Source organism: Arvicola amphibius, chromosome 5 (assembly GCF_903992535.2).
Source record: "Arvicola amphibius chromosome 5, mArvAmp1.2, whole genome shotgun sequence".
NCBI classification, from domain to species: Eukaryota; Metazoa; Chordata; class Mammalia; order Rodentia; family Cricetidae; genus Arvicola; species Arvicola amphibius.
In genome coordinates this window covers 119,911,795-119,926,406 of record NC_052051.1, presented here as the reverse complement: position 1 = coordinate 119,926,406, position 14,612 = coordinate 119,911,795, and the positions used below count along the sequence as shown (strand labels likewise).

The 14,612-nt window shown below is 42.1% G+C and overlaps 1 protein-coding gene across 1 annotated transcript in view; it reads right to left on the bottom strand.

Moving 5' to 3' along the window:
* The window catches only part of Stk32a (serine/threonine kinase 32A), a 77,885-nt gene that overhangs the window by 2,913 nt on the left and 60,360 nt on the right, over positions 1 to 14,612 (bottom strand). Inside the window, exons 6-8 of the mRNA XM_038331261.1 lie at positions 8,018 to 8,115; positions 3,060 to 3,176; positions 1,568 to 1,693 (exon numbers count right to left, since the gene is read on the bottom strand). Of these exons, the coding sequence (XP_038187189.1) occupies positions 1,568 to 1,693; positions 3,060 to 3,176; positions 8,018 to 8,115 (341 nt within the window). The remainder of the gene's footprint in view (positions 1 to 1,567; positions 1,694 to 3,059; positions 3,177 to 8,017; positions 8,116 to 14,612) is intronic.

Genomic DNA, 14,612 nt, shown 5'->3' with positions numbered 1-14,612 from the left:
TGGCTCAGTCCTTAGATGCTTGCATCATTCCTAAGACCGTAACAGCCTAACACAGAGAACAGTACTTAGTCCTAAGGGGAACAGTCCAAGCATAATAACTTGAGTGCCCGCTGAGGTTTTATAGCACTGACAGCCAGCATTGTCATTTATAGTCTTTGACTGTATAGTTTATTTATTTTTATATGCTTCTAACTATCCCTCAGTGAGTAATGGAGGAGACCATATTAAAATAATATTTCTAAGGTTTGAGCTCTTGAGTTTTTCAGTTTGTTCCAATGACCACATAGATCAGAACCATGGCAATTGCTTGTTCAACTTCCAAGGTCACCAGCCAAATTTCAACATCAGGATTTCTGAACATGAGGCAAAGAATTTGCCACTTGCTAGGATCTTCAAATGAGTTAGGTTATCAGAAAGACCCAAGATCTATAAAGTGGAGCTTCTCAGAAGAATCAGGAGTGGCTAACAGAAAGGAGTTTGTGTTTGTTTTTTTGTTTTTTGTTTTTTTTTTTTTGTTTGTTTGTTTTTCGAGACAGGGTTTCTCTGTAGCTTTGGAGCCTGTCCTGGAACTAGCTCTTGTAGACCAGGCTGGTCTCGAACTCACAGAGATCCGCCTGCCTCTGCCTCCCGAGTGCTGGGATTAAAGGCGTGCGCCACCGCCGCCCGGCTAGGAGTTTGTGTTTGCATCCAAGGTGCTATCCAAGGTCCCATATAGTTACCTCAGCCATGCACCCAAGTACAAATGTCTCCCTACTCTCCTGTTGCTCACTAAGGTAGACATTTATATTCTTGAATGTCACCACACCACTCTCTCCTTTCTTCCACAGGGCTTTTATTTGACACACTCACTGGGCATCTTATTTAGCTGTTCAGTGCAACATCCATGTGCTCATGTCTCCAGAACAAGTGCCTCACTTGGACTTGAACAGAACTCAAGAGTCTGCAGGAGCACATCATTCTTGCCAGTGTTTCTCTGCCCAGTGGTACAACTCACATCCAAGACAGAGAGAAGAGAGAAGCCTCAGGAGTGGCCCTGCTTAAGCTTAATCCAGCAGTGTGCAGTGGGACACAGTGACCCTTGTCCCCCCATGAGAGTTAACTCTCTGCAATTATTAGCTCTTAAAATTATGGTCAATACAGTAAAACTTAGAAAAGAGGAGGAGCGATCCTGGGGGTGAAGTTTCCCACTAAGCAACTCACAGATTTCCAAGGACAGCAAAGATCACTTCTTTGCAAGAAGAAAAAAGATTGCTCTTTTCAACCAGCATATTTCTGGAAATAACTATTTGGAAGACTAGAACCTCTTACAGCACAAAACATGGCTACAACCTAGAAGCCGAGACATTGACTCCCTAGACTGGAACCCCAGTTTAGCTTCTGGCCAGTTGTGTGATTTGGGGAGGGGCAATTTACTCCATGAATCTCTCTGTTTTCTCTGCTGTAAAGCTAGTACTGGGGCATTTTGCTATTACTGGTGGGATCATCAAACCAGGCCCTTCATGGACTTGTACACAGAGTAATGTGGACAGAGGGTAGGGTCTATTAGGGCTTGTTAGGCTGGACTTACAGTTGGAACGAAGCCTGGAATGAGCCTCTTCTGCAGCACTGCATCCCAGTTCATGTCACTCATGTAAGGGAAACTCTGAATGTCGGTCAAGTGGGAAAACCGTTGGTCTGGATTAGGTTCAAGTAGCTGCCAATGAAATACAAGCATCGTTGTCCCAAGGAAGACTAGATAGGCGGACCCCAAACTTCCCCCTAAGTGTTGTGCACCAAGCATCCAAGGGGAGTTCCTTGCAGCAGAAATAAAGCAAGTGGTTTAACAAGACAGGGATACCCTTCTGCTAACCACATGCAAACCCCATGGAGAGTGCATGCTTTGGAATGACACTAGGAGTAGTGCTTGTTACACGATGAGTCAAATGGATTGTCCCTGGAATCCAATAGAACTTCCCTTCCAGACTCTCCTACTGGGAAAGACTGCTTTCTAAATCTTGGCTTACCAAGCTCAAATCATGAAAAACAGTATGAAGTGAACATGGCTTTACAGAGCTGAGACCTGAAGCTGTGTCTACAAATGATGTAGAATGACTAGCAAGTGTTTTTTTCTTTGTATTGTTGCTCCAATTTATGACCCATTGAAGCCAATATGTGATTTTACTGTACAGGGCTCACATGCAACTCCAGACCATGTGCAACTTCAACGCAACAGTAGCCAAACAAGCTCATTCCCTGCTCAAGGAGACACATCCATTGACCATGTGGCAGTGTAGTATTGACAGAGCAGTGTCAAAATGCTTCTCTGGGTTTCTGTATTTACAATGGAGTTGTAGAAAGCAATGTATGGGCCATCATCAGCCAGAAAATCATGTGAAGTTGTATTGATCTCATGGAAAGTGCTAGAAAAGCTAAGGTGTGAAGCAGTGATCCAGGAGAGACTATCATGTGTAAAACCTATGGTGATATTATCTGAGGAATTGGAGGAGAAGGCAATACAGCCAAACCAACCAAAGGGCAACCAGATTCACAAAGTTTGAGAGGCTATTTGTAACTGTTATAATACACAATTTAGTTTGATCTTTATTTGAAGACCAATAAGAAGTCGCTGAAGAGAAGAGAGTGGAGTGGAAGAAACATGCAAGGAATCGGAAAGGATTTGATAGCAGCTGAACTAGAGCAAAGCCTCGGAGATGAAGAGCCATTAAAGTGACAGCGGCTACTGAAGGTGTAAATTAGGATCAGATGATGGGCCAGATGTGGAGATGATGACTGAGCCCTGGGGAAGGGACCAGCCACTGGGAAAGGGAACACTGAAAGAGACCCACGGAATCCAGGGAGATTAAGAATTACACTTTGGACACAATGAGTTTGAGAAGGCCTTGAGATACCCAGAGGCACCCATGGGTTGAACTAAGGAAAGCCATATAGATGAAAATGATTAGTCACAAGACCGATTCTACAAACGTGTGTTATCCTGACCACATCTTGACTTCTAACCATACACCAGGCTGCACACTTCCTTTCTTAACTTCCTCCCAACATTCTTTCTCCTGGCTCACCTTTTTCAGAAGGGATACCATCTCTTGTGACCAAGCAGAAGGGTAAGTTACAATTGCCGTCTCAAACATGTTCACAATTTCTTTGCTGGAAGTACTGGAGCGGATATGGTACGGTCTCTTAAGGGAGAAAAAGAGAAAGAGCCTTCATTTTTACAGGTCAAAGGTGGAAAAACGCCTGAAAGTGTTTACAAGGTAAACTTTGAAATAATAAAACCTCAACAAGAACCCCTTCGAGTTGATTGACAGGTAGCCATATTGGGTACATGGTCAAGTGCTGTCAGAATTTCTACGGATTTTTAAAGAAATGTCATGGACTTTAGTTTTTCATCAAAATATCCTAAGTTTTAAGAACTTGTCATTTTACAGATTGAAACAAAATATTTCAGTGGATTGAACCAGTCTCTGAGGAACTGATTTCAAAGTGTTTTGTTCATAGCTTTTAGGCATATTTATATAAAAAGTAAATAATGAAGAGAAAAAACTTCAAATGATTATATAAGGTTGATTACAAACAGATCATAATTTTCCCATAGCCTTATCTGAAATACGACAAAAACTAGGTGTTGTGGCATGTGCTTGTAATCCCAGGAGGTAGAGGCAGAAAGATCAGGACTTTAAGACAGCCCTCAGCTACATAGTGAGTTTAAACCAAGCCCAGGCTACCTGAGAGAGATGCTTTTAAACTAGCAACAACAAAAATATAAAAATTAAACATAACGATAAGGTTAAGGACAGAAAATTGCTTAGAAAATATCAGTTCCAGTGTCTAATACTTTGCTTCCATGAAGTATGTTGTGAGGAACGTTATGCTGGGATAAAAGGTTAAACAAACAAACAAAACCTTTTCTAGAACAATCATTGTCATCTATTGTTTTGGCTTGGATAAAAAAATTAAAATCAAAATTAAATTTGTATGAAAATCTCATTTGGAAACATATTACTATAATCTACTCCAAAAGTTAAAAAATAAAAAATTTTCTTAAATAAAAGACAAGCTGATGATGATTTTACATCTGTCCACTAGAGGGCAGACGTTACGATCATTAACTTCTCAACTGGGTTTTTCTGTCTTCTAGGAAAACTGTAAGCAACTTAAAACCAGAGTTGATATTATATGCACAGGGACAGGACTTCCACATTAGATTAATCACAGGACAGTTAATGTGTGTGCACACATTTATCACATGATTGGCCTTTCCCAGATGTTTAAGTAATCACTGATGGAGGAACCAATTTGGAGGAAGGGGAAGTGTTTGTTTTTCCCAGTAGTCAATTAAAAGGTTTTACAATGTAATCATGGGTTAGAGCTTGAGGTCAGATGGCTTTGAATGCTAAACCAGGTCATTCATTTTCTGGTCCTCAGTTCCTTCATGCATAAGATGTAGCTACTTCACCAGTAAAATGAACCACTGGGAGAGGCTGCTGGGGAAAAATGGGGGCAGGAATACAGGGAAAGTTCTCTATGGCGTGACTTGTGACATGTGACTAGCTGACACACGATGGGATCTATCCAAGAACCTGAAATGTGCTGTCAACGAAGAGAGGGGCTAGATAACGGACGGATTTACAGGAAGGGGACGGTGTTAGATGGCAGTAAAGGATGTCTTGTGATTGTGTCTCAAGAGGTCCAGAATGGAAAAGGGTCAGTGGGTAGGTGGCACAAGTAGATGCCATCCCATCCCGGAACTCGGGAAGCAGAGGCAGGAGGATGGAGAGCTTGAACTTTGTTAGCCTGGATTACACCGTGACTCTTTTCCCCTACCAAACACAAAGAGTTGCGGATACACTGCAACCAATACTACAGAGGTAACTACGTGGAGTACTACTTATGGCTAATATGAAACTATAAGAGACAGGGAGGCATTTTTGCCTTCCAGTGGCTGGGACTGGGAGATGACAGCAGGGTAATGTTTAAGGTTCAGCCCACCCAAAGCGCAGCTAGGCTCAGAGGGGCTATTAAAGCACATATGCACATGATTTTCTTTTCTCGATAGATAAGAGTTAGTTTTCAAATTAGCAGGAAGTTGTTATTGCTCTACACACTTGTTCAGCCACAATGATACTTGTAATTAAATGTTGCTATTTCATTTTCTTCCATTAACTGTATCTTGCACCGTAATCACATACCATCTTTGAGTGATTCCTTCCTAGAATGTTTCAAAACTGATATATTGGGCTTTGTTCCTCTGCCCATTTAATACAATACAGTACATTTAATATATTGATGAGAAGTTACAGAGTGGGAATGACATTAAACTGTGTGAGATATATATCATATTTTTAGATGAATCAACAATCTGATCACGTGGAAGAGAAAACACAAAAGTTGATATGTCTGGTAATATTTGTAGGGTGATGTATTTACAAAATGGAGTTAGTCATGAAAGTGAAACTCTAAGCTATTATCGTGTAGGAAGTTACATATTTATGTATGTATAAAATCGTCTCAGCAGGAAGTGGAAGTATGATTTATTTTTGTCGAAATTGCTAAGTATTTCTACATATAATTATCTGAAGAGGGTTTATCCACATGAAAATAGAAAGATTTGGGAGCTGGTGTTTTGACTTGTGTGTTTTGATTTTAAACTTTTTGAGTTACATAGATTTCCCCCTCTCTCCAAACCCTTCCATATGCTCTCCACTGCCCGCACAATGCCTAAGTATTTATCCTCATACCTACAACTAGTATAATTCTCTCACCTGTCATCAAGGAAAGTTTTCTTTGCAACAGGTGGAGACCATCACAGAAAACTACAATCAATCAAATTGCAGAGTTGTGGAGTCTCTTCCCAACTGATACATCTAGAACACAACTGCTGCCCCTAAGGACCTAAAAACATCACTATGCACTGTGCACGAGGCATGGCTCCACCTGGCTACTTACAGTACAACGCAAAAGAGAGGGGAACTAGAGATGAAAATTGTTTAGCGATAAAGAAGCAGAAACTGAAAACTTGCAACTTTGGACTCTATTCACAGTATAAAACAATGCAAACAAAACAAAACAAAAAAGCCAAGAAAAGAAAAAAATTTTTAATCCCAGCACTCGGGAGGCAGAGGCAGGCGGATCTCTGAGTTCAAGGCCAGCCTGGTCTACAAGAGCTAGTTCCAGGACAGGCTCTAGAAACTACAGGGAAACCCTGTCTCGAAAAACCAAAAAAAAAAAAAAAAAAGAAAAAAAAGAAAAAAAATTAAAAAGGACAAAATACAAGCTCACAGGGCCGTGGCTTGTTTGGAAGGGAACATAAAGGATAAGGCTGAACAACTAATTAATCCGGAAATGCTGCGCGTGGGTCACGGGCTTCCAAAGTCAGAGGCGAAGGTGGGATTATGCAGGCAGAAAGACCATTTGGAGGTAAAGGGGACAGACAATGAGCTAGAATGACAGGAAAGTGTCAGACAACTGAACATCTTCTGTTCCATCTTTATGGTCAAAGAGAACTGGTTGGACTCTGATGCTTTGAACTTGGGACCCCTTCTGGTTTTCTTTTTCATCTCTTCTTGGGTGGGATTGTCTAACCTATGTCAGTGCCCTTCATTATAGCTTGGAAGCTATGTGATTTGTCCAGCTTTCCAGGTTCCCAGGTGCATGGGAAATCTGCCCTGGGAAGAAACATGTCCTGGGTCTCATCCACAATGGATTTGGATGGTATTCAGATGAGTCTTGGGACTCTAGAGATGATGCTGAGAGGACAAAACATTATTATTAGTGGAATTTATTGAGTGTACGCTCCAAGTGAGGAGGAACTGGGTTTCAGAGAACCCAGAGAGGAATGCAATGGTCTGGATGTGTTCCTTACACACAGTCTTATGTTGGAGCGCTACCCCTCAACGAGATGGTATTTAAAGACAGGAACTGTGGCACAGTTTGAGACAGAATGTGTCCTAAAGGCAGAGCCTGACATTTTAAGATTAAAAGACCTTTCTCCCCTTTGCCTTCATGTGCTCTCCGCATCTTTACTTCCCCCGCTATCCCTCCACCCCTTCCTTTCTCTGTCTTGTAAGGACACCAGAGCCCTGCATTTCAGACTCTCTGACGTGGACTTCCAGCCTCTACCAGCTGTAAGAAAATAAATACTCTATGCTACCAGGTTCACAGTACACTATTTTGGTAGGCTGGGCTAACTACGATAAAACTTGGGGGGGGGATATCTGAATTCTGTATTAATTTGTAGCAATTGCATAAAATATATTTTTTTATTATTTTTCTCTGAACCTTTTTCTAGGGAAGAGTTTCTCGTCTGAGAAATGTTTGCACTGATAAGGCCACTACTCCAGCTTGCTAGAGAACTCATACCCAGCAGCCACGTCAGACATGGGACCGACAAGACAGGGTACAGGTTGTCTGGTGCCAACAACTCTCACGTTGATGGAGAGGTGTGTTTGAATTAGAGCCCTGTCCAGTGACTGCAGAATGATTTTCTTTAAACACACACGTCTATTTACCCAAGAGAGTGAGGCCTATTGATTTCCTTTCATCAGGAGTTTTTGATATCCATATTATTAACTTATCTGTATAATTAATATTAACTGACAGATTCGGCAACACATAGAGAACACTGGATTAATCTGTGCAGAGGTCTCAAGGGGTATTGTTAACACCAGACAGCATAGGTGTTTTCTGATTCCAAATAAACTGCTTGGTTCTTAGCAAATAATTCATTCTTTCATTCTGAAACAGAACCCGAAGGGACTGGGGAGATGGCTTAGTGGTTAAGAGCCTGGTTGCTTACAAAGGACCTGGGTTTGGATTCTGGCACCCACATCAGGTGGCTCACAGGCACTTGTAACTCCAATTTCGAAGGATCCAATGCCCTTTCCTGGCCTCTGTAGGCACTGCACACATGTGGGGGACATAACACACTCTCGGGCACACATACATAGACATCCAGAAACAGATCTTGAAAACATTGTTTTTCTAGAATAATACAAAACGAGAACATGTGGTTCAACTGTACCCGGCCTCTTAGCAGCTCATAAGCTGTCACCCCCAGGGACCACCAGTCGACAGCAAAGGAGTAGCCTGTTTCCTTCCTGGAGCTGAACATCTCAGGTGCTGCAAAAACACAGAAAAGGTTAGTTTCGCTCCCTGAGACGCCAATCAATCTATTTCCCCAACACATTCCTCCCAAGGAGAATCATGAGCCTGGAAGGTGTAAACACTCCCACAGTTGTTTATTATTCATTGGTAGATTGCTCACAGCAGGCAGCGCTTTCTAATTTCTTAGCTCTCCCAGCAGTCCCATTCATCAGCTAACACAACAGACATGCGCAGACCTTAGTGGACAAACTTTTCTTCTTTAGAACCTTTACACTGCGGGTCCTATTTGTCCTCAGATGAGCCACTAACTCTGAGATGAAGAAAGCTGAGGGCGCTCACTGTCTCTGCCTGCAAAGTCTACACTAAAGGAGCTGAATGCATTTAGCAATCTCAAAAAATGCTTAGAGTTGTAGGAGACATACATTGACTTGGGGACACCTGGCAGCATTGAGGGGCTGAATGCAGCTTCCTACTATGTGTAAGATCAGGGGAAAAAAGAGAGAGGGCACTCAATGAAGTATAACACTTTGTAATAACCATGGACGTTTATACTTTATAACTGTAGTTCTCTGAATTGACACTACTGGAGAGCAGACTCAGCATCAACTGAACCTTCAGAGGTGACCCCTCAGGCCTTCTTTATACATTTCTTTGCACTTAGTTATACATTTCTAAGAATATACTTGCATCCTAATGTTTAGGGCAGGGGACATGAAGGACAGAGCAAGGGCAGCTATGGGGCTGTTGCTCACCAGGTTACACACAGAGAACCTAGCACTCAGAGTCAGTAGATAGAAACTTATCACACAGATGAGTGAACACAACACAGAAGCTACCAGACTTGTGATCATTATCTCTGTGCCTGTGCTGGGTTCAAAGGCTGCCCCTACTACTTACAGTGTCCATGAGCAAATCAGTGGACACAGCATCATTCCTGCCCCAACAAGATCAGAATACTAAAAGAATTCTTTACCAGTTTAGAAATTAAGAGTTGATGTCTGTCCAAAGGTCAACATAGTGTCTGGCATTTGCAAAAAATCAAAACAAAGAAACAGAAGCAAATGTCCATAACAGTCGAGGAGTTTACCTAGTTCAAAGCTACACAGAGTTGAGGCCACACCTCCTGTAGTTAGGTACTGACTGGGCAAAGGAAATCCTGAGGACATGGCCTGTTTATACAAGCCTGTTTACCTGTGCTCTTGAATTCTAGCTAGATTTCTGTGGACAGCTTCCCATTCCAAGGGTAGCATATCAACATCCTGATGCTCAGGACTGGCTCTAAGGAGGACTAAGTGGGTCTCATGCCACAGTGAATTCATGTTTGACACATCACTGCGTCATTTCTTCAAGTTCCAAGTCCCAGTGCAACTAGTGAGACAATGGCCCTGACCCCGCAGTGTTCCTATTCCTGGGTAGAATGGACTGTAGGTTTGTGTTCCTTCTTCAGGATCACACCGCAAATCATCTCTAAGGAGACAGGTGTCAAACACTGCACTTAAGAGGACATCCGGGCATTCAGAAGCATGGCAGAGACCGTGTTGTTAGGAAACACCAAACAAAGTAAATATTACACTACCAAAGCCCTGGACTCTCTCATATCAAACCATCCTTGGAGGAGGCGTGACTGTTCTTTTTTTATATTCTCCAGTCCAAGCACATGTCTGCCTTTTGTCTGCTATTTGCTCTCCTTTCAAACATGAAGGCATTTGTATACATGTTCTTTCACTAAACCAGCATTCATGTTGTGCTAAGCCCTGAGGTAGCATGATGGACATTTAAGAAGAAAACCCACGACAACACACCAAAGTGCTGTGACATTTTAGGCCCTCAAACAGGCAGGTGGTGAAGGGAGATGCTGAGGGCCTTTCTCTGATACTTTGCTCTGATTTCCTGGTTCCCTGTGCTCCTGAGAGGAGCCAAACAGAACTGGGGAGGCATCACTTTCCCTCCGAATAGACAAGAGGTCTTTTGTTTGGAACTTTTTTTTTAAGTTTTTCAATATACACATTCAGAAAGCATCCGAAACATAAAGGAAACAAATGACTATTTGGAGGTCAGTGCCCCTGTAACCATCGTCCCCATGAAGAAGCACACTCTTGCTCCCACCACTACAACAACTCACCACCCTGAATTTTCATTGAATAATGTTGATTTTTATAGTGGTATATGAATTTCTAAACAACAGCTTAATTTTGTCTATATGATATATACTTCCCTGGGGCTACAGATTAATGAAATGAGGCACTGCAAAACCATTTACTTAATTTGTTTCAAGCAATTACAATAAAGCCAACATTAACAAAGTAAAAGAGAGAAAGAAGTGAAGGAACACATCCTACCAAGTCCTTTGAAATGAAATGCTAGTTTCTGGAGTCATTTGCATGGCACCTTTTCAGCCCAAAAAATATTTGTTTGTGGTTTATCCAAATTGCTAGGCAGTTCAGTTTGTTGAATTTAGTACTACATGGATACATAGTGATTTACATACCTGCCCTATTGTGGATAGCTGCTGGAGTTATTTTCCATTTGGGAGCATTGCAAACAATGCTGTCTGGACCACTCCTGTGCTGCTGTGATCCTGTATCACTAGTGGTGTTGTCAGGAGCAGATGTGCTGGAGAGGGGGCTGTGCATTTCACACTCCTATACCCACCAAAGGGCTGTGCTGCTCACACCAAGACCAGCAGCCAAAGCCCCTTTTGCTCAACACTCTTTTCCACACTTGGGGTTATTACTGATTTGTTGCACGTGCCATTTTATCTCATTGCAATTTCAAATGAATTTCCACTGGTTGCTAAAAGGCTTGCTACCATTCATATGCTTAATTGGGTATTTGATGATGATCAGATTCCGAGTTTAAAGCCTAGGCATTGGGTTTTTGTCAGAAAGGGTCTCCCCAAATAATTCTATAATATAATAAAAAGTTATTCAGCAATGAGCCCAAAAGTATGCAAATGATGATCTTTGGAAAAAGAACAGAGAAACACCTTATATCCAGTTTATTATAAAGCTATGGCAATTAATACTGAAAACCCCAGAGTACAGATATTAGTATTTGAAGTTATTTAGATGATGATGAATGATTTTCAAATCAGCATTAGAGGGCTGCGATTTTACACAGAATTTCCAAATAATTAATAACATAACAAAAATGACATAGGACCCTTATTAGATATACATTCAGTGAAAGTAGTATAGAACTGGCATTAAGTAAAAATGAATAAAATAATAAAGTACTAAGTAGATGAATCTAAGATCTGGAATAAGAAGATCTAGCTAAGAATTGCATCCAGGACAGAAACCCTAAAGCAGGTCCACAAGCAAACCTGAGAGAACATGTGCTTCACATGAGCCAGGCTCTGGGCCTGAGTCTCAGCCCTCCACACAAATATGAGTAGTTCGAGCATACTAACAAGGAGTTCATTGCGCATGTGTGCAATCCCAGCAGTAAGGAGACAAAGCAAGGAGACTGCTGCATGTTTAAAGTCTGAGCTACATAGAATGTTCCAGACCAGCCAGAGCAATGCAGCAAGATGCAGCCCCCAAAACTGAATCTCACAACCAACAAATTAAGGAGACAAAGCACTCATGTGATAGACCCAAACCCTAGTCCCCAACTTAAGATATTTTCATGATCAATTAGGCCAGGGCAAAACAGGATATCTATGAGCAGGCAGAAGCAGCCTTGAGACCAGCTGAACCTGCCAAGGGGGCGAAACAGGATATCTGTGGGTTGCAGGAGCAGTCTTAAGAAAAACACCCAGTTCTTTGTGTATCAAAGCTCAGGAGGTTTTCAGAAACTGGCTGAAAACCGGCTTAATTTAAACTTGTTTTCATTCTTAAGGTTCTGACAACTTGGTAACAGCTTCAAGTGCACAATCTATACAATTAATACAGGTTATATACAAACTATAAGGTATGCTGAACCAGAGAATACTGACAGTATACTGTACAATAGCCTTACCAGTTAGTGCTGCGGACCATTTTCTACCAAAAGGAAATGCACTTGTTTTCATCCTGTTAGACTTGTTTTTATCCTGTTAGACTTGTTTTTATCCTGTTAGACTTGTTTTTGTCCTGATTTGTTTTTATCCTGTTAGACTTGTTTTTGTTCTGTTTTCGTCCTGTTAGACTTGTTTTTGTCCTGATGTTGACCCCCCCCCATATGTTAATTTGAGTTGACCAATGATGTTGCGGTTGCTATGGTTCCCTGTTATGTAACCCTGAGAACCTATAAATGCTTGCTGGAAAAATACCAAGGGGGCTCAGTCTCACTGGAGTATTGAGTTCCCCATTGGTGCCTTTGACATTAAAGAATCCTCTTGCTGTTTGCAGCCATTGGCATGGCTTATTGAGTCTGGGGGATCCTTCCCTGAACCCTAGAAATTAGGGTCTTTCACGTGTACACCACAAATACCACACACTAGGAGCTAGGATTTCATGTCCCCGATACATACAGGCAGGGATTATTTACGTAATCACTAAGAAACACAAAGCAGGGAAGAAAAACGGGATCAATAAGAAAAAGAGCAGAGTCTATGGACAGGCAATAGACAGAAAGTCACAGAGATGGGTTCCAGCATCACAATGAGATCTGCTTCTCCTGGTCATTTGGGGAGGTTGGGGTCCTGATAACTGGGCACAGGTGAGGATGCAGGGAAGTACGTGCATTATGCTCTTCCAGCATAAGTAAAAACCAGTAGGAGCCTTCAGGGAGAGACATTGGCATGTGTGTTCTGTGAGCAGGAATTCTTTCCTGCGGTGGTAATTTTAGCTAATAGGTAAAACTTGTATGTTCATTGTGTGCAGTACATTTAAAAATATAAATATAGTGTGAATGAATAAATTGAAGCAACTAGGAATTACAACACACATTTACCTTTTTTGACGTGTGTGTGTGTGTGTGTGTGTGTGTGTGTGTACAGGCATGTGCACATTCCATTCCATGATGTGAATGTCATAGTCAGAGGACAGCTTGTAGGATTCACTTCTTTCTTTTAGCTATGTGGGTTCCAAGGGTCTGACTCAGGTCATCAGCATGGCAGTGGGCCACTTTACCTGCTGAGCCATCTTGTTGGCCCTTACTCTTGTTTATATTGATAAAAACCCAAAGTTAACGCTCAATGATCCTCAAGGGTAGAAGACATCATTTTACAGCAAAATTCATCCCAAAGAAATAATCAAGTTGAAGGAAATGATTCTACTACCAAGATCTCTATGACAAAAGGACAGTTCACAGTGAGAAACAACCAAGTGTTCAAGAGCAGAGGGAACTACATACCTCACAGCGGGGCCTTCTGGTTTGCAGCACACGGTGCAGAATGTGGGCTTTATGCCCTGACACGGGAAAATGAACAAAGTTCGCTGTCGGACGAGACCCAGGCTATGTGGGCAGAGGGAAGAGGGCACCGTTTCCAGGAGAGATATGTGGACTGCCTGGACCCAGAGCCATCAGACGGCTTAGAGCTGTGCTTCTCCACTTTCCCAGTGCTGTAACCCTGTGGTGATATTTTGTTTGTGCTCTAACATGCAAAACTTGCCTAAGGATCAGAGTATGGTGCTGGCCACTAGTCAGCCATAGAGGCCAGAAAGCAGGGGCGCACACCTTTAATCCCAACACTCAGGGGGCAGAGGCAGATGGATCTCTATAAGTTCAAGGCCACTGTGGGCTACACTAGATTGATCCAGTCTCAATGAGAAAAAGCCAGGTTGTGGTGGCTCACACCTTTAATCCCAGTACTTGGAAGTCACATGCCTTTAATCCTAATACTAGGGAGGTAAAGACAGGAAGGGATATGGCTGTGTGGAGAGAGGAATATATGGCAGGAGGACACAGGAGCTTAAGGCATTCAGTCTGAGGACTTGTAGAGATAGGATTCCCCATTCAGTCTAAGGATTTCTGGAGACAAGATTTTGCCCCCTCCATTTCTCTGATCTTTCAGCATTTACCCTGATATCTGACTCTGGGTTTTTATTATTAAGACCTATTAGAATTCACACTATACAACCTTCTAATACAGTTTCACACGTTGTGGTGACCCCCCCCCACCATAAGATTGTTCTCATTGCTACTTCTTGTCATTTTGCTACTGTTATGAATCATAATGTAAATATCTGATATGCAGAATGTCTGATAAACGACTCCCATGGAAGGGCCATTAGATCCCTCTCCCTAAAGAGGTTGCAACCCACAGGTTGAGAACCATTCACTTAGACCATGCTCCTAGTCCTTCCTTGGGCCTGTGTCCTGATTGTTCAGATTGCTCACCTCTAAAGTGGAAGCAGCCACAGTTATTGCCTTACAGAATTGTTTTTAGAGCCTGCTCTCAGAATGTACCCAGCGTGCTAGCAAATGTCAGTCATTACACCATTATCATTGCCATCTCCCCAAATGTTCCAGGCTTGATGCTTCTAGATTTGGATTTCATTTCATGCTCTGCCAATCACTTGCTCTGGGATATGATCATGCCATTTTCTCTCTGGGTTGGACTTCTTAATGTATGAATAAAAATC